The 26397-nt window shown below is 29.2% G+C and overlaps 3 protein-coding genes across 4 annotated transcripts in view; 1 reads left to right on the top strand and 2 right to left on the bottom strand.

The window, feature by feature from the left end:
- LOC111627845 (tyrosine-protein phosphatase non-receptor type 21-like) overlaps positions 1 to 3646 on the bottom strand; it is a 48541-nt gene extending 44895 nt beyond the window's left edge. The window contains exon 1 of the mRNA XM_023371502.1: positions 3459 to 3646. The gene's annotated coding sequence lies outside the window, so the exon portion shown is untranslated. The remainder of the gene's footprint in view (positions 1 to 3458) is intronic.
- A 299-nt stretch (positions 3647 to 3945) lies between these two features.
- On the top strand, positions 3946 to 6267 carry LOC111627846. Of its 2 annotated transcripts, none has more exons than XM_023371503.1 (3): positions 3946 to 4087; positions 4861 to 5372; positions 5449 to 6267. In XM_023371503.1, the coding sequence occupies exons 2-3, from the start codon at positions 4869 to 4871 to the stop codon at positions 5512 to 5514; spliced, it is 570 nt and encodes a 189-aa protein (XP_023227271.1). In that variant the 5' UTR covers positions 3946 to 4087; positions 4861 to 4868; the 3' UTR covers positions 5515 to 6267. The 2 variants fall into 2 exon arrangements, with proteins under 2 accessions (XP_023227271.1, XP_023227273.1); XM_023371505.1 differs by having other exon boundaries at positions 4033 to 4091.
- A 4088-nt stretch (positions 6268 to 10355) lies between these two features.
- LOC111627862 (acid phosphatase type 7-like) lies at positions 10356 to 26201 on the bottom strand. The gene is made up of 7 exons (XM_023371526.1): positions 26088 to 26201; positions 21870 to 21947; positions 19463 to 19570; positions 19286 to 19390; positions 19135 to 19206; positions 18929 to 19066; positions 10356 to 10403 (listed from the first exon to the last, which is right to left on the bottom strand). Exons 1-7 carry the CDS (start codon positions 26199 to 26201, stop codon positions 10371 to 10373), a joined length of 648 nt encoding a protein of 215 aa, XP_023227294.1. The 3' UTR covers positions 10356 to 10370.
- Positions 26202 to 26397: the final 196 nt, after the last annotated feature.

The raw sequence follows: 26397 nt of genomic DNA, 5'->3' as shown, positions 1-26397 counted from the left end.
ATTGATCCATAAATTCACTGTACTGGTTAGATTTATTTTTGTTCGCAAAGCATAAAGTCTGATTTTTAGAGTAAAAAACCAGATAATGTTTATTTTTATAAGTTGTATTTTGTATGTTTATTTTTCATTAAAAAAGACATGATACATGTAATTTTTACATATTAAATTTGACTAGTTTGACAAATATTAAGATATTTGTCAAACTAGTCAAATTTAATATGAATTATAGTAGTTTATGAAATAGTATAAATTTAACACTTGTTTTGGTTAATTTTTTTAATAAAAACACCTGACAACTATTCTTTTACTAAAATGTGACATGTTCATAATGTGACAACTTGCATGATTCTCTGTTTAAAAATGTCTCTGAAATGAAAATTCCAATTATTGTCTTTGAAAGAAAAAATATTCATCTTTGTAGGAAATCTAACTGTACAAAGACAGCTTTTAGAAAACAAGAAATTTTCAGACACAATGAACAATACTCTCAAAAAAACAAAATTCAAAATTGTCTATTTCAAACATAAGGGGAAAAAAGATAAAAGACTGCATAATTGAACACTTTAAGTTGTTGAAGAAGTTCTTATCTTGTTAACATGTGCAAGATCTGAAAACAGAATGTGATAGAACATAACAAAAAGAAAGATATGGTAGTTATAAAAGAATATAAATATAGAAAGTTTGAAGCCAGTAAGAGATGGATTGAATATTTCAAAGATGGGTCTCTCCTTTAAAAAGTAAGTGGAGAAAAAGGAGCAGCTAATAGTAATACAATGGAAGACTGAAATGAAACAACACTAAAAGATATCTTGACTCAGTAATCAGAATGCAATGCATTTAACTTGGATGAAACAGATCTACGTTGTTTTTTACTTAATAAAAACCATAAAATTTAAAAATGAAAAATGCATAACAGGGAAGTTGAGTAAGCATGGTTTAATAACTTTGCTTGATGCAAACACAAATAGCACAAAAGAATTTAAATTGCTAATGATTGGTAAAAGTAAAACACCAAGATGTTTCAAAAAATGTCTGGTTGCTACTAGCTACATACAAAGCAAATTTTCAAATTCATGAATGTCTTTCAACACTGAAAATAACATATTTGTAATTTTTTATAAAGAAATCTTGTATCAGAATAGAAGTCATTTTTAAGTAAAAATAAATTTAAAAACTCACGCCAATATTTGTATAATTTATGGATACAAATTCACTGAGTTCAGCGTTAATAAAGTTCCTTTAGTATTAACACAAGCACTTTCGACAAGTGTATAATCATCGTCTTCAGGTGAAAAGAACAAATTTTAACAAGACAACGTGCAAGATGTTTCAAAGGAACAAAATATTTAAAATTCAAATAGGCATCCGGAAATTCTGTTAAGAACGTGCAGATAATTTTTGATATGTTCGAAACTTTATATTTTACGATGCTAGCGGCGCATGCGTGGAAATGCTACCGTGTTGGCGATACGATGTTAGGCGCGTTTCGTTTTTTAGGCACCGATATAAGGCAATCCACACCCTGGGTAGATCGAGGGTGGGTGTTAATACTAAAGGAACTTTATTAACGCTGAACTCAGTGAATTTGTATCCATAAGTTATACAAACATTGGCGTGAGTTTTTAAATTTATTTTTACTTAATGATGTCATGTTTTTTAATCTTTTGATTTTAAATTTTAAATGTGAGGAGTAATAGTAATAATAATGCTAATGATGGGGTAAAATAATAAAATAATTTTGTTACACATGAAAAAAAGTTAAAATTGTAAATTGTTAAAACCTACATCAGGGAAGCTGAATGCTTAGCATCTTATTCACTAGCTATTTCTGTTACAAGAAGAAACCAAACTTCCAAAGTCTTATAACTAAACTCTCAATTTTCAGAGGTCTGTTTTTCAGAAACACTTGAGAAATAGGACCTATTATTTGGATGAGGAGCTGTTGTGTTAGGGCTACATGCTCACCGAGATTTGTTCAAGTCAGAGACTTGAATGTCTGTCCTCTCCTTGAAAGTGACTTTTTTAACAAATGAATTTAATTTGATATTGTGTATAAAAGGAAGGCATATTGATGAGCTATGAAGAGCAAATTATATAGTACTAATACTAAAACAATCAATGGTTATAAATATATATATATATATGTATATATGTATTTTTTACAAACAAAATTGGGCTTAATAAATAGGAAAACGGATCCTTTGAATGTATGGAATTTTGAGTGTATGTCTGCCAATTGACATTCAAAATAACATAAGAGTTCAGGAAGTGTTTCTCTTGGTTAATCAGACAAAACGAATTGAGTCAACGTCCCATGACAACCAATATTATCTCTACCTTTTCTACACTGTTTTTAAATATAAAATTTTTGTTAAAATAATAAATTAATTCCACAATTTTTAAATAAATATCTATCTTCTTAACGTATCTATCCGTCGAAATGCGGATTTTAATAGTGTTTTTTTCACGTAAAAAACGATAAAAAATAGCTTGNATATATAAATACAAAAGCACTTAACGTTATTTTATTACTGAAAATATAGGTTAATACATTAAGGATGTTGATGCTCTTCATCTTCCATTTACCATTGGATAAATACCGATCACTATAGTTAAATGTTTAGTCTGATATATTAAACCATTAAATACATAATTAACTGTAAAAATATTTAATATTTAATTATATTTAAACACTATTTTAATATAAACGTGCTTAGAAATAAAATTAACTAGATTTAGAAATGACGTCAGAGATAAAACGAGATTGAAATAAATCCAATCACCTCATTCCTTTTGAAGTTTTAAATCATAAATAAAATAAAATTCTTCTAGAATAATGTTGCCAAGAAACAAATTTGATGGCAGAAAAATACGAAAATCTTATTTTCTATTCTGATTTTTTCCATTCAAACAAAAATAAATCAAAGAAAGGGAGGCTTATTTAAAGCAACATTCCTCTCTATAATTTATAAATGTATATATATATGTAATATTTATTATTAGACTTCTTTAACCTGTTTAAATATTTAGAAGTCTCTTAAAAAGTAAAATTTGTTTTATTTAAATATAAAAAGACGAAAGAATTTTTCAAAGAAAGTATTAAATTAGATTAAGATGGAGATGCTAAATAGGAAAAAAAAAAAGCTGGAAGAAGAGTAAAAAATAAAATTAAAAAATAAAACAAAGAGCCAAAATAAATAAACTCTGAGATCTAATTAAATACATTTTATCTATAATTAAATTCCACATAATAATAATAATAATAATAATAATAAAATAAAGATAAAAATTGCTTAATGGTATCAATAAATTAACTTTAATTGAATTTAAATATAATTATTATAGTAAAGATTATAATTTATAAAGGTAATTAAAAGTCAAAGAATTATTAATGTTGTTTACGAGAAAATTGGAATAAATAAGAATAACAAAAGAGGAGGAGAATTTTATTCTCTTACCATTTCGATCAATGATCTAATTTCTCACTAAACAATCGATACAAGTTGACATACTTTCTTTCAAACTCGTAAGTGTGTCAGTCGAAAATGTTTCAGGTTAAAAGGTCCCGCTTACCGAGATTTTCTCTGTTTCTACCAAGTTTTTTTTATTGGTTGCGACGTACACACGTATTAACTATTTACGTCATTTGGGAGCACGAATGCATATTAACGATACGAGTAGCCGCAACTTGTAACGCTCGACTGACAATAGGCGTTGTTAAAGCGTTTCCCTTCTCGGAATAATTAACGTCGATAGAATAAAAACGTAACCGAGTGACCAAAAACGCTCCGGAAGCTATTTATAGGAAGAAAGCGAACGTGTGACGACCCGCCCGTTTCTAAAAATAGCATTGTTAGTCGGACACTGCCCCACTGAAAACACAAGACGGGTCGATAAGAGATTTCTGCCATTCGCGGAAGGTCCTACTCTGTACGTATCGACCTATCAGTCACCTATGTGTGGGTGTATCCGGCGCGCGCAAGATACCATCCCGCTATATAAACACTGTCCGCATTGCTGGCTTGTATATCGCTTGTACAATTCCAAGAGACTACGTAGACAGACGTAATACTTCTTCCAGACATATGTGAGTATGTTTTTTCTATTATTCTTTCTAAACTTTCTAACCGATTCACGATTTACAAAATCCTGGCATAAGGAAGCTCACAGAAGTCATTGACACCTGTCGATTTCATTATATTTCCGCTATATTTTCTTAATAAATGGTATATAATCGTCATAACTCATCGTCTCTGTCTCTTATAACTCTTACCTAAACTCGTCGATATTTTTCCTTCGAATAATACCATTATTAATTAATAATACATTTATAACTATAACGCACTTAACTACGTTATAATCATTTAAATAACGGCGAATTATATCGATTTAATTCGATAGAATGTGTTTATGTAGAATATTTTCTTTTTCCTTTTAAGTCATTCGAGGTAAACAACCCCTGTACAGCTTGTTTCACCGTCTTAACAAGAGCCGTGCAGGGAAAACGGATTATAGGCATACTGTTACTAAAATCGGTTTATTTTGATATTTATACCTCAACCATATTATCTGAAACCTTACAGAAGGATTATGTAATGTATTTAGCTGATAAAAATAATTTTAAACAGTACTAATGACTTGTTTATTCTTTTATATTCGATAAACAAGCGATTTAACTTTCAGGCCATTGACTTTTCATCTACCTAACAGTTATTTTGATGACTACGATTACATTGTTAATACCTGCCATCTAGTGATAAAATAAAACGTTATTTTAATAAAAATAAAGCCGGCTTTTTTCTTGTTTTTAATGTGCAAATACATTTAAATATCATTAACGTGTTATTTATGATCTTTCAGCTGTAGAAATGGACATCAGAATCATCGAGTTTATAGTATTCTTCGTGATGACGACAAGATGTTACTGTCAACTACAGTATCCAGTCATACCTCAGTATCTTTTACCAGTCGGTTATATTGACGAAGAACCAGAGACTTATCCACGAAGACGTTACGTTTCCATCTACGACACCCCAAAATATGTTCAGAGATGGAAAGATAGTTCCGTTAACGACTACGTTTATCAAGATTACAATGAAGATGACTATAATACCGAAGAGGAAGACGAAACAAATTTATTAATAAAATACTTAAATGCCCATAAAAGATTTCGTGGACCAATTCAAATGAATCAAAGAGTAGAAAAGGTTGATTTTAACAGTATTACAACCGAAATACCCTCTCCTAGTACTCCAACAACAACAGAAGGGCAGAAAGAGATAGCTATGTTTAGAACTCAAGACGAGAGACGAATGAAACCAGCGTGGTTTCCATCTTTAGATAAACTTCCACGAGTTAAAGGAAGAGATCAGGTAATAATAATAATATCTTTATCGTTAAACATCTTTCACATTATCGATACTTAAAAAACAAATCTTTCTTTAACAGAAATCTCAATCGAATGGAGAAGATCTTACGCTTCAACTAGACAAACTGAAGAAGCCAAAAGATTAAAGAATCCCTAAAGACTTTATATATATATATACATACATATATATGACTGTTTTAATAGAGTTATGCAAAAACGATACGTGTATCAAGTGATCAGCTGACCCGATTATCCCCTCTGATTATCCTTAAAAGGGTTTAAACGGTAGCAATTCCGAAGCTCATTTACTATCCCATTCTTCAACCAAGCGCGAATTTTGTGGCACAGTCTATTTTCTTTTCTTTTCTTTTTAAAGAGGATATCTTTTCGGTATTCTTAAAAAACCAGACTTTTTCCAAGAAAAAAAGAACTGATAAAATTAGAATATATTAATTAATGTGATAAAAAATATATAAGTATATACATACATATATATATATATATATCTGTATACACACGCATAAATTAAACATATCTAAGCACATGTAGTCAAATTGATTAGAATTGAATACCTTTATAGACGTACTTTTTACAGTGAGAATGGATATATTGTGGTATATGTTACTGAATGTGACAATAAGATAAAAGCGATTTTTTGAGAGTAGAAAAATAAATATATATTCGCATACACACATACATATATTTTGTACGTGTGTTTTTAAAGAGTTGTCTATCCTATTGATGCACATTTAGCTGTCTGTATCCACCGATATGTGTTCAGAAGGATGGAACATAGTTGAATGTTTCTTTGTTGTTCTTTTTGTAAATAAGTGTGAGTGATGTAGAGGATATTTTGTATATTAAAATGTGTATAAATAAATAGATTTTTTGTCTGAAAATTTTTCACTTGTATATAAATTTAATAACCGATAGAGTAAAAGCGATAAGGACTTGAATAGAAAGTTAATTGAGATTTTTAATCTTAAAAAAAAAAAATAAAACTATTAATTTGTTAAAATATAATAATTATATAAATATATAAAATGAAATAATTGTTAACTTTTCTTAATTAAAAGATAATTCTTGACTATAATTATCAAGAATAAATTAAACATTACGTTGGTAAACATAATGAGAATTTTAGGCTAAAACTATTATGAATTTTATCCAATTAAATAAAATTTAATTAAATAAATATTTATTTAACTTTATAGAGATAATAAATATGAGTATTAAGTAAAGTAAAATTCAATAAAACTGAATTAAATGCATGCAAATGAGCTGCAGTTTATTTGACCTTGAAGGTAATTTATTTAAAGATTTCGAGTGGGCGCTCCGGCAAAGACGCCCACATTCATTGGGAAATGTAACTTATACGTACAATGAACATGTCAAACTAAAAAAAAAAATTAAGTTATAAAAATAAGAAATTAAATTTAAATTAAAAAAAACTGAACTTTCTAATAATTGGCCCCTGTAAATATCACTTTATTGCATAACTTATAAGGGAATACAATTAAAACTTTTAAAATATTTACCCGCAAGGAGACATTTTCTTAATTTTAAGCGATGACAACCGGGATTAAAGTATTTATCAGACAATAAGCAGAAACATTGATGAAAACATCTGCTGTAGACAACCTTAACTATCTTATTATAAGAGGCTCTTCTCTCTTATATCATATATATTGTAGGGAGGGATGATGTATAACGAGCTAAAACATCAATATCCTGTTGTTTATTTAAACAATCGAGAAAAGAATTAAATCGATAAATTTTAAAGACGAAAGTGAATTAAATATCATGAATTTCGGGTTAATTTCTACATATTTATTTTAGGAAACTTCTTCGATTTTTTTTCCATCCAAAAGTCTCTTGAATTGATGTAAACACATCCAAGAAGAAAGTGGGTCATCTATTGATGATATGTTTGATCTCTAGTTACTCCATAAATGGAAAGACCTAATAGCTATTTAAATTCTCCTCATTTTACTCCTTTTTTTTTTAATTATTATTATAAAGTATACGAATCTAATTACATTAATTAAAGCTATACGATAAGTTAATTTAACATTAAGTAGTTTTAAAATAAAAAAAGATTATTATTATTTTTTTATTTAAAGAATTTCATTTTTAAGCTTTAATTTCTTAGAAAATATCTTTAGTTTTTGTATTAAAAAATATATATATATATATATAATTATGAAAGATTCTGATCTTGATGCTATTTCCTAGAAGGAGAGGAGAAAAAATCACTATGTTAAGATAATTAGAAGAGAAATTGGTGAAATTCTCTTCGAATTTCTATCAAAATGACTCGTTTCCTGAAAAGAATGACTTATTTTCTCTGAAGCGAGAGGCAATTTTCCAGAAAATGGGACCTTAGTAATGACTAAAAATGTAAAAAAATGTTTAAAAATTAACGTTTAATTTACAATTAGAAGATCTTTTATGAAATTACTTCTTTCGAGTTAATGTTTATTGAGTAATTATTTTAATGAACATATTTTAATTAAATAACAGGACTTGTGTTAATATTAATGCTTACTTTATATATAAATTTTATATGTTTTTATATTCGTATAAGATAAAATAAATTATAAATTATATTTTTTTATTTTTTTTTAACCTTATTTTCTTCTTATATTATGTAATATCATTCAGAAACGAGGTTATAACGTTGTGTTCTGCTATACAAAACTCTTCGATGAGAAACGATCTGTATTTACTAGAAGTAGTAAAATTACTTCTAGTAAATGTAGAAACTTAGAAAATAAATTTTTCTACCATCCATATTGAATAAAATACTCTTCAAAATAGTAAAAAAATAGAATAAAATACTTATTAATAAAGCTTAGAAATGATTTTAATGAACGATAGAAGTCAAATTCTATCTAGAAGCCATAAAAATCAGGACATTTCTAGCATCGATAAATACATTCTAAATATATTTCCTAGCAATATTAATATAATAAATGAGTAAAATTATCCTTATTAATTATAATTATAATTATTAGAGATAATTTTACTTTTGTCAATTCTAATTATAATAATAAATTTAATAGACAAAGTAAAATTACAAAAGGGTGAATTTCTTCTTTTGAAAAATCGTTCAAAATTAAATAAAGTGCCATAAAACTTCTTTAAATGACCGTGAAATATAAATTCTTGATAGAAAGTTCCTATATAAATATAATAAAATCTTATCAGGAAGAAAATTTTGAAAGAAAAAAACAATGTTTTTATTGGAGACACCAATATTTTTTTTTAGGAGGAAATAAATAAAATTTTCCTTTTTCTAATGAAAAACAATGATAAAATAAATGTTTTTACAAATGTATAAATATAATAAATTGTTTTCCAATAACGATAAACATGTATTAAAAGAGTTTTAATCCATTTTGACAGGAATATAGATGCATTAGAAAGCTTTCTAACAATACAAATGCAATAAAATGCTTTAGAATAAGGACAAAATTGTAATGAAATGCTTTCTGACAGGCGTACACGTAGTAAAATGCTTTCAACTAGTACAAATGTAATGGAGAATCTTTTACTTTAACTCATATAGGATAGAACCTGATAAAATTTCTTCAACATCAATACATATTAAGTCACAAGTTTCTACATTTTTTTTNATGAGAAACGATCTGTATTTACTAGAAGTAGTAAAATTACTTCTAGTAAATGTAGAAACTTAGAAAATAAATTTTTCTACCATCCATATTGAATAAAATACTCTTCAAAATAGTAAAAAAATAGAATAAAATACTTATTAATAAAGCTTAGAAATGATTTTAATGAACGATAGAAGTCAAATTCTATCTAGAAGCCATAAAAATCAGGACATTTCTAGCATCGATAAATACATTCTAAATATATTTCCTAGCAATATTAATATAATAAATGAGTAAAATTATCCTTATTAATTATAATTATAATTATTAGAGATAATTTTACTTTTGTCAATTCTAATTATAATAATAAATTTAATAGACAAAGTAAAATTACAAAAGGGTGAATTTCTTCTTTTGAAAAATCGTTCAAAATTAAATAAAGTGCCATAAAACTTCTTTAAATGACCGTGAAATATAAATTCTTGATAGAAAGTTCCTATATAAATATAATAAAATCTTATCAGGAAGAAAATTTTGAAAGAAAAAAACAATGTTTTTATTGGAGACACCAATATTTTTTTTTAGGAGGAAATAAATAAAATTTTCCTTTTTCTAATGAAAAACAATGATAAAATAAATGTTTTTACAAATGTATAAATATAATAAATTGTTTTCCAATAACGATAAACATGTATTAAAAGAGTTTTAATCCATTTTGACAGGAATATAGATGCATTAGAAAGCTTTCTAACAATACAAATGCAATAAAATGCTTTAGAATAAGGACAAAATTGTAATGAAATGCTTTCTGACAGGCGTACACGTAGTAAAATGCTTTCAACTAGTACAAATGTAATGGAGAATCTTTTACTTTAACTCATATAGGATAGAACCTGATAAAATTTCTTCAACATCAATACATATTAAGTCACAAGTTTCTACATTTTTTTTTTTTTTGTATTAGAATTATTAATTTTTTTATTTATAAAATGTAATTTTTATCCTTTAAAAACCTTCTATAATGTTTAAAATATAGATATTTAGGAATAAAAATTATACAAAATGATTAATTCACTTATAAAAGAACACTGCAATTTTCCTATTCGATTATTTTAATAAGAATTGTATCGATTTTATTTATAAGTAATTCTTATATTACGCGGATTATATCGATTACATTTTAATAATATATATAAAAAATTATATTAAAAATATGAGAGATAATTTTAAGAAAATGCGCATCTAATACACTTCTCCATTCACATCATATACATCAAAAAGTGTGGGTGTAGAAGAGGTGTATCCTATAGAACTACAGCCTTGACCTTTTGTCTGCTATTTACCTATCTACCTGTGCAATGGTTTTTCTTTCCAAGTATTCTGGTTTAAGTCTCATCATTTCGAAGTTGACTGAACACCTAGCAAAATTAATAAAAAAAAATTAATAAAAATTTACTATAATATTCTCAAATTGATTTATAATATTATGATTTTAAAAGTTATTTGCAAAATACTGCTCTTTTTTGTATAGATATGGATCATAATTAATCTACAAATAAATAAACACACCTCTACCCCCCTAAACTTGTTCCATATATATAGAATCTGTAGAGCCGATATCTATTAAATTGTTTGTATATTCTTCTAAAGGATTCATTCAATAATGTTACCTAATAAAAGTGAAGGTAATTATATAATTAATAACGTAAAATTGGGATATAGATAATTGATAATACTGTGTCACTGACGATATAGATCAATGTATAGAGAATCTTCTTCATCTTCTAAGGCTGAATACTTATAAATCCTTGCAATAATCATCATTAGAATTAAAACAGAATAAGGAAACGTAACTTATTTTACTATTATATACAGGATAAGATAGAGGATAATTGTGTTCGTGAATAGAAAAGGAGATATCTACTCCACACTCTTCGAATTCGTCGGAGAAACTAAGAAAATTATCTTAAAATTAATTAAAATGTTAAAAAAAAGAATTGTTTTGTTTAAAAAGTGTATTGTATAACTTTTTGTATTTTAAATAATGAAACTAATCATCGAACATTTAATTATTTTCAAAGCCACCAGTTGATATTTGCTATTTCAGGAAGTACACATCCTGTAATCTATGGCGTATTGTACTTATGGGGGTGGTGATGTGGGTATTGTATCACCACCTCAGAGGCTTTAGAAATAAAATTTAAACTAAAATAATTGTAAAATACAGGAGAAACTTAAAATTAATAATAATACAGTTGAACCTATCTATTACAAACACGTTTATCTCGCAAATTTATCTCTGTTTCTTTACTTTTTCAGCTTAAATTCAATATATTTTCCACATTTATCTGGAATAATTTTCTCTCAAAACCTCTCTATCTTAAATTACTGGGCGAAGTGTCAATTACAAATTCAAAGCTCGCCGACTCCATTTTGATAACGTAAATTGTAGTCGATAAATATCTCTTGAAATACAGTACATAGTTGCAATTAACTTAGCTTTTCTTTTATTGGCTAAGAGTTTGGCTTACATCTTATTGGTTGAAAAAAAAAAGTCGAGTATCAGTAACTATTGACAGATATACCTAATACAGGTAGAATATGTACTGTATTATACAGTCGACCCCTCTATAATACTGTTGATTATTCCGTTTTATATGAATTCTATGTTGTACGAGTCACTTGGATTTTACAAATACGTGAGCCATTCACAGCCTGGCATACGTATTTGTAAAATCTAAGTGACTCGTACAACATGGAATTCATATAAAACGGAATAATCAACAGTGTTATGGGGGGTCGACTGTATAATATTAATAAAAATACATATTACTCTTTTCAATTTTTATCACCGGATGGTAATTAATTAATTTTAATTAGGTTTTAATTAAATTTTATAAAATCTTCCAATTTTATAACTTATATATTATGATATAATAGAAAAAAAAAGGGCTGAAAATATGCTGACGAATAAAACATGTCGAAACGCAGTTTAAAGTTATAAAACAGTTGCTACGTTCTTCTTCTCTCGGGATTAGAATCACGTGTAAACGCCATATAGCTGCTGGTATATTGCCTTATGAAAGGTCACTTACATTAATAAAATATAAGAGGATTTTTACAGGTTTTCGGTGTATAGTCTCAAGCTCAGTCCCTAAGCTCAAGATCGAGTATCTTACGCGAAGCAATGCCACGCATTCATAATGAATATGGTGGCAGTTTTATCCATCGTACCACATTTCAATTCCCTTTAAGCGCTAGCTTTAAACTTCCATCTTTCAGTACCCTTTTATTGGTACTTGTAATAGTCCAGAACCTTTCTGTGGTACCACAGAAAGGTTCTGGACCGGTTATAGGTGAGGATTCACTTTCCTTAGCAGTTTCTCATTTCTTTCTATCGCAAAACGTTCTAGCACCCACACCAAAGTAACTTTGTTGATATAAACCAGTTTATTAAGAAGAATTTTACAATTCTACACCGGTCTAGATTTCCCCCCGAGTGGAATTAATTGTCTTAATACCTCCTTGAATGTCAGAGAATATAAAGATCCTCTTGTTTACATAGACCTTCTCTATATTTTCTCTAAGGCAGCGTACAATAGAGTAAATTTCAGTCTGGAACACCAGTAAGGTGCACACCCATACTCTGTGAAATCTCATCCTATTATACCAGTTTCCGTCTGTAAACCAGAACAAATCTCTAATCTTTAGATCAACTACATCATTGTAATTACGTATTGAAAAACATATAATTAGTTATATTGTTATTACGTTTAAATTTAAAAGTAATAATTTATATTGTGCACGTTAGAGTCATCATTTCCGACGGATACGAGGTTCGGATCGGTTGTATCTCCTTGAGGAAATTGTCTCTTTGTTTGTCACTTTCTGCAATAAACAAGTCAAAATTTGTCGCCTAATAAAATATTTAATTAGATGATAAAGTACTTACCGACTCTAAACAATAGGTAATATCACCTGAGAAAGCAGAAAACACGTAGAATTTTGTACATAAGTTGGACTATCAAAGTGATAAAGAGCAAACTGTTATAAAAGAAGCCTTGGGACATCGGTTTTTTTTTATTAATCAGAGTCTACCGGGACTTTCTTCTCCCAAATGGCCATTTTCTCACCCTTTTACCTTCAGGTAAAGTGATAAAACTGAATACTTCACACCAACTTTCGTCGCTACCAATCTATAGAAATTAATCCAAAATGAATAAAATTTAAACGAAAGATGACAGAATTCTGTTTTAAAATAATATTCTTACAATATTTAGCATTTGGAGATAATCTTTTCTAAATAATTTTGCGATTTTTCGAATAATATATCAATTTGAAGCAAAGAATAACGACGAAACACATCATTCTTGAAGATGCGAGACATTTCTTCTACTTTTTGAATAAGAGAGTCGTTTGATCAAATCATTAAGTACTTCACTTTATTCAGCAGTATTTCGTGTGGACTTTTTAAAAAATTGTAAATTTAATGTCAAAAATATAAAAACTGGGAAAATAATCATATGATAGAAAAGGTAAAAAAAAAAATTGATATATTATTTCAATTAAAATTGCAAGTTTTCAACGGAACATGTATCCATCGTCTAAACTTACCAATTTAATCTTTGACGAAGTGAGAGAGTCAACGTGGGTGTAGATAGATTTTTCGAGACGAATTGATTTATGCTTCTGTCTCCACTCGCACAATCTCAAATCGTAAACTCCAGTTTAAAAATTTTTGACAGTTTAATATAATAAACGACAGTCAATCTTTTCCTGTATAATATATCTACAAGAGATTTACTTATACAGTACTAACAACTGTTATCGCTTAATCATCGTTTCACTCGCTCTTTCTCTTCTATCCTACGCTCTGATATATTTTTATTCATTTAAATAACATTCAATTATGATTTTCGTAGTGATTTTTTTCACGTAATTCAACGCCGGAGACTCTCGTCCATCGTCTAAGAAAATAAAACGTTGGAAAATATCCAAAAAATCGATTANAAAAAATTTTTTTAAAGTGCTGCCATCTATCGAGAGGTTTTGAATTCAAGTTGTAAATATGTATTAAAAATTTATTTAAATTACTTTGTAAAAGTTTAAATATAGAATTTAAATATATTGGATACACTCAAAGAGCTTAATAAACATAAAAATTTTAATTATAATCAAGTACATTATTTCTTATTTTATATTCATCTTTTATTTATTTGTATTAGAAATAAAGAAAATGTGAATATAAAATAAGAATTAAAAAAAAAAACAAAAAAAGTTTTAATATCAAGGGATTTTCTGCGGAATATTTGTAGATATTTGACATTTTAACTTACCTACACTACGTATACATAATTGACAAGCTGTAAACGTGGTCAATAACAGGAGAAATCGTATATGACACTTGGAGGAACGAAGAAAATTCAAAAATGTTCCTTTTAATTACTTTAAATTCAATTTTTAAATAGAAAGTTTACTAAAATTCTATACTATTATTCGTTAATTTCTGTCTTCTTAAGCGTAAATTTATTTTAAATTACATTAGATACAATCTAAAGTAAAACCTGTCGAAAACGGAACCTGTTTAAAACGGAAAAAGTATTCGATTTACACAGATTTTACATGAGTTTATTCAATATATTCGCTTTCGTTATTTATTTATTTTCGTAAATATTGGAGTAATAGATTTATATTTAAAATATTAAGAGTTTTTATTATGATCGCATCGAAAATGTAATACAAGTCGACCCCTCTATAACACTGTTGATAATTCCGTTTTATATGAATTCCGTGTTGTACGAGTCACTTAGATTTTACAAATACGTGAGCCGTTCACAGCCCGGCACACGTATTTGTAAAATCTAAGTGACTCGTACAACACGGAATTCATATAAAACGGAATTATCAACAGTGTTATAGAGGGGTCGACTTGTATTACATTTTCGATGCGATCATAATAAAAACTCTTAATATTTTAAATATAAATCTATTACTCCAATATTTACGAAAATAAATAAATAACGAAAGCGAATATATTGAATAAACTCATGTAAAATCTGTGTAAATCGAATACTTTTTCCGTTTTAAACAGGTTCCGTTTTCGACAGGTTTTACTTTAGATTGTATCTAATGTAATTTAAAATAAATTTACGCTTAAGAAGACAGAAATTAACGAATAATAGTATAGAATTTTAGTAAACTTTCTATTTAAAAATTGAATTTAAAGTAATTAAAAGGAACATTTTTGAATTTTCTTCGTTCCTCCAAGTGTCATATACGATTTCTCCTGTTATTGACCACGTTTACAGCTTGTCAATTATGTATACGTAGTGTAGGTAAGTTAAAATGTCAAATATCTACAAATATTCCGCAGAAAATCCCTTGATATTAAAACTTTTTTTGTTTTTTTTTTTAATTCTTATTTTATATTTTCTCAAATTGAATATTCATTAGGGGTCAATAAAAACGTNTTAAAATAACATTTTAAATTTTCTATCTTGTTTGAACTGTTAACTTTCTAATAAAATAAAATAAATTATATTTTTATTGGAAAAAGATAATGCTTAATTCATTTCGAAAAGACCTTGAAATGTCAAGAAACACACACCCAAAAACAAAAAATTCAGGTGTTTTTCTCTGTATGGGTATGGATGTGTGTGGTGGGCACGATTTTGTTCACCCGATTTGAAGCTTAATAACTCCTGTGTTTTTTGTCGAAAATTTCTGAAATTTTGCAAGGAGGTTTGTGTATTAGAGGAATTGATACTGTTAAATTTTAGTGGTTAAAGATTGAGAAGGTGTAGAGATATCAAATCTCGAGTAGGGTCGAATCTAATGAAGATTTTACTCGTTTACAATTTTTTAAATAAAACTCATCTCTACCTTCAAAATTAAGCTTTCTGTCATTTTATAATAATTAATAATAAAATTCAATCAGTTGTTTTACTTTAAAATATTTCTCCTGAAGATACTGTCTCAATAAGAAGACTACGAATTCCGTAGATATTTTATCGTAATTTATAGAATCGTATATATGAATACTTTTCGTGTCGTAATTAGTCAAATCCAATGATCTTTGCTACGTGATTGCTAGAATTTGTATGTGATCGATAGCGGATATGACAGGAAATATAATTGCAGGATTTTGAATATAGTTTGGTGGTGGTAATAAGTACAATTTTGTAGACTATGAGCAAAATAAGTCATGTACAAATACTCTAATTTTCCATTAGGAGATGTCCATAATTTACTTCCGCATATTTCTTGAAATTTCTCACTCCTCTTGTTCCCTTTGTTCAAGTTTCTGTAACCCCCCTCTCACCTTGAAACCTTTATCACTTTATGAATGATAGATACGATAGGTAGAAACGAAACGCAGAAGAAACTTTGAAATAAATATAATAAAATACACAAACTGTACACAATTTAATGAAGTAAACGGTCTGCTCCTGGTACCACCTGAAGTCTTGTATCTGTTGCAGTAGTGTTGAAGTACGGTCTATACAGTGATGAATGCATAATCAATTCGTTCGGAAGTATAGGGATGTTTATACCAAATCTTTTGTCTAGAATGTGTTTCAGTCGGTGTCTCGAGTCTCACCTTAATCAAGATGGTAAACGGCCCGTCCCAATTCGGGCTAAACTTCTGACTATTGGGATGATTATCCGGAACCCGGACCAAGACTGTATCGTTGGTGTGGAACGAGGATGAGTCGTGTTTAGTATGAAATCTCGCTTCCTGTAATCTTGATTGTCTCTAGAGCGCTATACTGCTTGTAGTCGCGCTTCAGCCAGTGTTATGTCTCTTGGTAAATTTTTTGACAAAGTGAAGATATTACGGAGCGAAGCCAGTCACTGTGTGTAGCAGCCTGTTATAGATGACAATGGCTGAATCTAGCACAGAAGACAAACGCATTTTCGAGTTAACTATTAGATGTGAGGCGATGTTTCGTTTTATTGTTCCATTTACTTTTTCACAAAGACCGTTTGCTGGTGGATGGTAGCAGAAGATGTAGACGTTGATGCCCCTTTTCCTTTGCAAATGTGTGTGGAATTTTCTGGAACGAAATTTGGTACGACTATCTGAAATGAGTCGTTTCGATGGTCCTGCCTGTATGATGGCCCAGGATCCTTCAGAATGCACCAATTGCTGCTTTAGCTGTGTTGCGTTTTGTAGCTCTTGCCCACAGGTATCGGCTGTAATGGTCAACAATGACCTGGATGAATTTTTCAGAAGTATGTTTAACTGCGTTTCCAACACAAATTGTGTTTATTTCCCAATTGCCATTTGTCTTCTCTGGTGTTTCAATTGGCTGCGGTTGTCCAAGAGTTAGTCGGTTTCGCACGCTTTCCCATGTATAACAATTTATTTCTTTTTATCGAATACAAAGTCGTATTTCTTCGCGGTATTTGCACTATCTCCAGTCGGTCTAGTCTATTCTAAAAAAAAAACATTTTATATTTTTAACTATTATAAAACGGCAAAAAACTTAATTTTCAGGATAGGAATGGGTTTTATAAAACATTGTAAATGCTAATAACGAGTAAAATCGTCACGCTATTTGACTACAAGTCGTTAAGATATAGGTAGAATGGGGAGGAATATTTTCAAGTATTTTAAAAGTAATTTAATATTAGAAAGGGATGATAACTATTATTATCCACACTACATAATAAATACGAAGAAACTAGTTTTGACGTTTATTCTATTTTAAATTATATCATTTTTCAGGCTTGATTGCTGGAAAATATTGAATGGGGAATTTTTCTATCAAATGATTACAAGATCTATAGATATAAAAAAGGGAATAAATTGATATTCAATCAATCACGTATTTGTAATAATGTAAGAAAGTTTACGCAAATCATTGAAATTTTATAGTTAAATTTATACAATTGCTTGGAAAATTAACTTAATGATAATTTGTATGTGGAATCAGTAAACATCGTAATTTTTAATTTAATTTCTGTTTATAAAATTTAAAATTCCGTAAATTTTATTCAATTGAAAACAATTTATTCTATTCAAAGTTACTGTATAATATTAAAATAAATGCCATTTTTCATTTTATTTTAACATAAGAATACATTGTTTTTAATATATGGAAAAGACCCGTCTCATTCATCAATCAATTTTTTTTTCTTTTTATTACATTGACAACATATGAACGTCGTAAGAAATGACAGACACACATACGTATTCAGATGGATTAAAGACATATTCCTGCCGAAACTAAATTTTATTAGTTCAAGCAACACTTTACGAATAATCTTTCTATAAAGAGCGAAAATTTCAATAATAATTTAATCGTTTAAATAGTTATAAATATGTTATTTAAAGCAGTGATCTGGAAAACACAGCTGAACATTGAGTAGAAACCGTATTGTAAGTCGGAAAAGATCACGTTAAATCAACAACAGGCTGAAATACATTTTTCTATCTTTAATGACACCGCAATATCCAAAAGTATGCAGTTTTTCAGGTCTCTATTACAATCTGAAATTGAAGTTCCTGCTTTGTTGAACAGTTATTATTTATGTATCTGTACCTGTATGTACTAGGAACTATTTTAGATTTGAAATTCCTTTGTACAAATTTAATATTGCTCAGAATATATGTATTTATAAATAGGCATCACTCTATAATTGCTTTTGGATCATACGCGTTTTGGATCTAAAACATCTAGGCATATACAGTCTACTCCCTTATAACACTGTTGATAATTCTGTTTTATATGAAATCCATGTTGTACGAGTCACTTAGATTATACAAATACAGTAGACCCCCTATAATTACGGTCCCTATAATTACGATTCCTATAAAACTGCGAAAAAATTGCGACGGTATCTGTATANTATCGATCACTTCTCCTTCCTAAAAGACATCATGATTATATAAATAAAAATATTAATAAAAAATTAATTTTTAAACGAATAAACATACCTCATCTACCGAAACCTGTTCTAAGTATAGATCTGTGGAGTTGTAAGCTGTTAAACGAGTATAACTAACATCACGACTACGATATGCTATATAATTTGGTTGAAAGTCTAAAAATATAAATTGTCCTCTAAAATTTCCCTGTAAAACGAAAATATTTCTGTAATTAATAAAGCAAAAAAAGAAGAAAGAAAAGATTTGATACGTACTGCTGCTCCACTGATGATGTAAATAGGTGCACACGGATTTATATATGGATTATCTTCTTTTGGAGTACAGAGCTAAATAAAATAATTTATACATTTTTAAATCAGTCATTATTATTAAAATATAGAATATTTTTTTAAAAGTATGATTTACATTATTTTGATAAATTGGATAAGATCTCTCATAATCGTGTTCATGACCCGAGAAGACGATATCTACTCCATATTTAAAGAAAAGGTCTTCGTATTCGGATTGTAACTAAAAATTAACCAAAAAAAAAAATCATTTCAAAAGAAAGATTTTAAATTTTAATTAATTATTTTAAATTACTTTATAATCTGGGCAAGCTTCAGACACTGTAGTTGAACAATAGATCGGTCTGTGTCCAGCTACGATTATCCATGGCTGTTGTTTTCTATTTTCTCTTTTGTTAGCATTCTAATATAATATAAAATGACATTAAACATTTAAAAAGTTAGACCAAGTAAATTTTATACATCTAAAATGTATATAAATTATTGTCCGCGCAGCGAACCAAAACATTTATACATTTATTAATTTAAAAATTATAAACCTTAAAGAAATAAGTAATTAAGAATATACACAAAATGATTTAGAGGTCATCAAAAACCGAGCCTCCAGATGTATATAAATGAACAAATGTTTAATAAATTGTTTTTATGGGATTCAATGAAAACAATTAAGTTTAAAATTACACAATATTCTATAAATTTTACGGAATATAAAATATACACACACTAAACGAATGTTATTGGAAAATTTTCACTATTATTCGATGTTTTTTTAAAAAATATAATAAGATTTACAACATTTTCATTTAAGAAATTGTCCGATTGTTTTCCAAAGAAAGGCCTAATTCTTAAGTTTGGAATAAACGTCAGCAACTATTCAGAGCAACAATAATCAAATTAATTGTCATAAAACATTGTTGACAACGAGAAAGGAAAGGAGAAAGAAACTAACGAGTACGTTTTTATTTCTATATTTATTTAAAACATTTCTTTAAAGTTAAAACATTAAAAATATTTTAAAACAGAGAAATATAAAATACGTTTAAACCGTGTTTCAGAATAAAATTTTAGTATTTACTACAACATTTAAATATTGGTATTTTTAATTGTATATTATCACTCTATCGTCTAGTTCGTTGCCATCATTCTTATTAGATACAGAAATAATGATGGCCACAGATTGATCGGTAATTAATATTAATTGTTCGTGCATATTGTTTAATTCTAAATATAGATCTGTGTAAATGATACTCGAAAAGAAAGTCTCATTAACTGTTCTACGGATGAGTCGTGTTTAGTATGAAATCTCGCTTCCTGTAATCTTGATTGTCTCTAGAGCGCTATACTGCTTGTAGTCGCGCTTCAGCCAGTGTTATGTCTCTTGGTAAATTTTTTGACAAAGTGAAGATATTACGGAGCGAAGCCAGTCACTGTGTGTAGCAGCCTGTTATAGATGACAATGGCTGAATCTAGCACAGAAGACAAACGCATTTTCGAGTTAACTATTAGATGTGAGGCGATGTTTCGTTTTATTGTTCCATTTACTTTTTCACAAAGACCGTTTGCTGGTGGATGGTAGCAGAAGATGTAGACGTTGATGCCCCTTTTCCTTTGCAAATGTGTGTGGAATTTTCTGGAACGAAATTTGGTACGACTACTGAAATGAGTCGTTTCGATGGTCCTGCCTGTATGATGGCCCAGGATCCTTCAGAATGCACCAATTGCTGCTTTAGCTGTGTTGCGTTTTGTAGCTCTTGCCCACAGGTATCGGCTGTAATGGTCAACAATGACCTGGATGAATTTTTCAGAAGTATGTTTAACTGCGTTTCCAACACAAATTGTGTTTATTTCCCAATTGCCATTTGTCTTCTCTGGTGTTTCAATTGGCTGCGGTTGTCCAAGAGTTAGTCGGTTTCGCACGCTTTCCCATGTATAACAATTTATTTCTTTTTATCAAATACAAAGTCGTATTTCTTCGCGGTATTTGCACTATCTCCAGTCGGTCTAGTCTATTCTAAAAAAAAANGAGAAATTAGTTGTGATGCTGAAATTGCACTTTTCAAAATGGCGTCAGATCAAGAAAACGTGCAAACTGTATGATAGTATTCTGAGACAAATTCCTCTGTGTAAGTGCTGCAAAACTTTCATCGCGTGTTTGTAAAGGATCCTCCATCACGAAACATCAATAAGACATGAAAGGAATGGCTCTTTTCCACGGAAAGTGTGTTGAAAGGTCACGGAGGTGGTAGATCCGATTGTCGGTCGGGAATGTGGAAGTGATCAAAGAGGCCTTCTAACGAAAGTTCATTTGTCGGGCATGCAACTCGCCATACACCTTACGACGCCGAAGATATTGCATATATTTTACTTTTATTGTAATTCTACCTAATTTCAGTTATAGTCTTCGAAAATGTTTCAATCTCAATCCGGACACTTTGTACAATGAAAAAGCCAATAGTGCTGCTACAGTAACAACATATTTCTTAAATGTCAGTAAGCTAGGTACTAAAATAACACGTGCTTATTACATACTTTATTTTCATTTTTCACTGGTCAAGTTTAGATTCCATGTTGTACAGTAAGATCCAATAGAGTTACGAAGTGTCTAAACGTCTAGTTTATGTTTTAAACATGACCAAATGTATTTAAAAATTTTGATTACAGACTATGTTCTATTTACAACTAATTCTTAAGAGAATAATTACTTTAAGGGTGCTCTTTAGCCATCTCCATTGATTACTATTTACCACATTTCTGTCTTCTCCTTCGTAGAAGACTTCAGTCTTCGGTTGAGATATTTAAATATTGGCAAGCGATGAAGGGTTTTCCGGGGATTTAAATGTGAAAAAATATAATTTAATTCAAATAATTTATTAATTGTATATATCTAAAATGTTGAAAATTTAATATTAATGTAATTTATGATGGCACATAACACTTGAAGAGAAAAGAAGAAAAAGAAAACAATTCGAGACACGACTGGATACTGTATGTAAATTTCCGGTAGAATAATGGATTCAATCGATTACAACATCCTTTACTTTTCCAGAGTTTACATGGAGTACTATACGTATGTCCCCTCGTCGATTTTGATGTATTTTGACACAATGGTAGTGTTTGCTATGATAATGCAATCCTCCAAACCGTTTCATTCTATGGGCCATAACGAACGAATTATGACTAATTTAATATGGAAGTATTTTTCATGTCGGATGCTGATCCCGCTGAGAAGAGAGGAGCAACAGGAGAGGGTCGATTGGGTGTTTATAACAAATATCCACGCCATGAGTATCACTCGTTAAATAATTAAATGTAACTTTCGTCGCTATCAACTTATAGAATTCATAATTAATTAAATAAAATAAAACATGACAAGATTCTCAGTTTTAAAATAATATTGTTATAATATTTATTATTCGGCGATAACATTTCCAAAATAACTTTGTGGATTCTTTGTAGAAGAATAAAGAAGTTTGTTCACTTTATACAAAGGTTCAGCAACGATTTGTTTAACTTTTCCGGCAACAACATTTAAAACTTTCCAATTAGGTGAACCAAATTGTTTCCTTCTAAACACTTAAATAGGTACGTATAAAGAAAGATCCCGCATTTTTTTGCATTTTTTCGACATTTTAAGGATAAAAAAATGAGTTAAAAAATTAAAAAATCATGGGCATAGGTCAATTTAACCGATTGCTATACTTCCCCCCTGTTATATTGTATTTAAAAGAGTCGGGAAAGCAAAAGCTGGGAAAATAATCATATGATAGAAAAGGTAAAAAAAAAAAAAATTGATATATTATTTCAATTAAAATTGCAAGTTTTCAACGGAACATGTATCCATCGTCTAAACTTACCAATTTAATCTTTGACGAAGTGAGAGAGTCAACGTGGGTGTAGATAGATTTTTCGAGACGAATTGATTTATGCTTCTGTCTCCACTCGCACAATCTCAAATCGTAAACTCCAGTTTAAAAATTTTTGATAGTTTAATATAATAAACGACAGTCAATCTTTTCCTGTATAATATATCTACAAGAGATTTACTTATACAGTACTAACAACTGTTATCGCTTAATCATCGTTTCACTCGCTCTTTCTCTTCTATCCTACGCTCTGATATATTTTTATTCATTTAAATAACATTCAATTATGATTTTCGTAGTGATTTTTTCACGTAATTCAACGCCGGAGACTCTCGTCCATCGTCTAAGAAAATAAAACGTTGGAAAATATTCAAAAAATCGATTATAAAAGATTAAGTAGGTGTTGATGCGGATAGATAAAGATGCGACTACTACGTATATCCATCCACAAATGCTTTCTAAATCTTGTCATTTCTGTATAATTGAATAATTTATAAAAATAAGAGCATTAATAACATAAACGTGGTCTATAATAAGCTTATTTTTAGTAATTACAACGTTAATCGAGCCATTCTAGAACGTACCTAACGTAATTTAAGACTAATTTATTCGCAAGAAGAGCTCAATTGACGAATAAAAACATGAAATTTTAATAAACTTCTATTTAAAATAACATTTTAAATTTTCTATCTTGTTTGAACTGTTAACTTTCTAATAAAATAAAATAAATTATATTTTTATTGGAAAAAGATAATGCTTAATTCATTTCGAAAAGACCTTGAAATGTCAAGAAACACACACCCAAAAACAAAAAATTCAGGTGTTTTTCTCTGTATGGGTATGGATGTGTGTGGTGGGCACGATTTTGTTCACCCGATTTGAAGCTTAATAACTCCTGTGTTTTTTGTCGAAAATTTCTGAAATTTTGCAAGGAGGTTTGTGTATTAGAGGAATTGATACTGTTAAATTTTAGTGGTTAAAGATTGAGAAGGTGTAGAGATATCAAATCTCGAGTAGGGTCGAATCTAATGAAGATTTTACTCGTTTACAATTTTTTAAATAAAACTCTTAGTGAAGTTCTTCCCCAAACTCTTTAAAATAAAGCTTATTGTCATTTTATAATAATTAATTATATAAAAAGGTTTTTTTTTAAATAAAATATCATAACAGATGGCGTCACACGCAAATTTTAAATGTTGCCGGAAAGTCAAGCAACTCGTTGATGGATTTTTCCTGTTATTGGCCATGTTTACATGTTTACCAGATAAGTATGGACGAATCCCCACATATAATAGTCTAGTGTAACAATTTTTAATTGTATATTTGATTTTTTCGCGGAACACTTGAAGTGGCTTCGCGAAGCATCCTTGTACGGATTGAGTACCACGGGTCTAGTGGAATGTATAGTTAAAACGGCAATGTCTTTGGATTTAATTTACGATTTTGATAAATAATTGATTATTTTAAACGTAAAATCTCACCTGTTACAGTTCAAGAATTTCCTTGGAAAGATAGTTGAATTTTTGTATTTGTTAATAATAAATTGTTAATGTTTTCAATGGGGTTAAAGTGTTTATCAGATTTTTACAATGGAGGAGACTTTATATCTTCGAAAAATGTTTGTATATTAACAAAAAAATTGCAGCTTACGTGTTGCTTTAGGAGTTGCCTCGGTAATTATAATAAAAGTAACAGTTTTATTTTAGATTAGACTTTTGAAATTAGATGATAAAAGTTATGTTAAACTAGCATATAACAAACTCTATAAATCGTGTTCAATAATTGGAAAATTACATAAATAATTAGATATTGGCGTTGAAAAATCTGTTAGATCGACACGGTTTCTCTTTTCTGTTGTTGTTTCAAGATCCTCATTTGATCGAAAGTTATCAAACATTGATTATAAGTACGTTATGAACAAAGCATAGCCTATAAGAAGATTGGTCTTTGTTGGAAAAGAACAAGCATTTTCAAGTTTATTACAGTATTAAAACAAGTTTTTGTACAAAGATTAGCCTATTTGTGGTCATAAATTATTATATAAAACGATTAATTCTCTAATTGAAATGTGGTCAAAATTATATTTTGACGTATAATAACAGACGAGTACAAATTCTCTCAGAATCTATTACTAAAATATATGAAATTTGAAGCAAGTAGGAAAAGGTATTTGATAAATTTATATTCTGTAAAAGTATAATTAATTTAATGTGTTTTGCAAAAATTGCTTATTATTGTACATAAGAAAGGAAGGACACTAACAGGATGAGAAAACATGTTTATTATTCTTAGTACAGCAAAAATCAAAGAAGGTGTTCGAAATTACCTCAGTACAGGCCTCACTCACATCTCTGGCACATTGAAGATCTAACGTTGTGGAAAATACCTGGCGTGTTCCGGACTTCCCCAGCAGCTACCACGATGCGTGCAACAAGTTCTTCAGCATTGGGACGGGAGTTTCGTACACCAGCCAAAGACGTCCCAGCATTTTTGCTGTACTAAGAATAATAAACCCTGTTCGTGTCCTTTCTTTCTTGTGTTTTGTGTCGTCACTACCGCTCCAAGAAAGCGCTTTCGACCATGCATTGCTATGTGATTTCCCATCGTCTAGGTATACTCTATCTCTCCTGAAAGTTTGTAACCGCTGTACTAATACACTCTGTATACAATTATTTGTAATTCGGCATTTCTTTATTGATTAATTAATCGATTTTACAAAATCGATTGCGATTTATCTTATCTTCGAATAAACTCCGGTCTCACATAAACCCCCAGGATGAAAAGAACAAGGAACATGCTGAAATGCTGCATTGTATAGGGCAATATAGTTTAGAGTAACAGGTAAGAAACTTAATTAACATTTCAAAGTATCTAGATTCGTAAAACAATTTCTATTCTAAAGTTCGACGAACGTGTTCACAATCTGCACGAGCATCTGTCGCGGCGGAAACAAAGGCAAAATCGTCACATATAGCCTTTTCACAACGTGTCACGTGGCAGAAAAACTAGCTTTTCATTAGCTAACAACTCTTATATTGCCTTTTTCCATCGCATTACTTGCAGATATTGCCTTCTACCACCCGATTCTCCGATTGGAATTGTCATAGGACGATACGAATCGACAGTATCGCTGCCACTGTCGATTTTTTGGTAAATACTGCCTTTATCCATCTAAACTTTGCTAGATACTGTATTAAGTTTGTATAAAAATACAAAAATTTTTATGAAATTCTTATAATAATCGGGATTCAGAATTCACTTCGCAAGTGTGATCGATTCATCAAAAATCGAAAGACTTATAATGTACTGTATTAGAAATTTGATCCGTTAACTACTTTTAAAATGAAGTTTTTATGAAAATTCATAA

The sequence above is a fragment of the Centruroides sculpturatus genome, unplaced genomic scaffold, assembly GCF_000671375.1.
Source record: "Centruroides sculpturatus isolate CEXI.00-Female unplaced genomic scaffold, Cexi_2.0 scaffold475, whole genome shotgun sequence".
Lineage (NCBI taxonomy): Eukaryota > Metazoa > Arthropoda > Arachnida > Scorpiones > Buthidae > Centruroides > Centruroides sculpturatus.
Note: the sequence above shows the minus strand (reverse complement) of the source record. Positions and strands in the feature narration are given on the sequence as shown.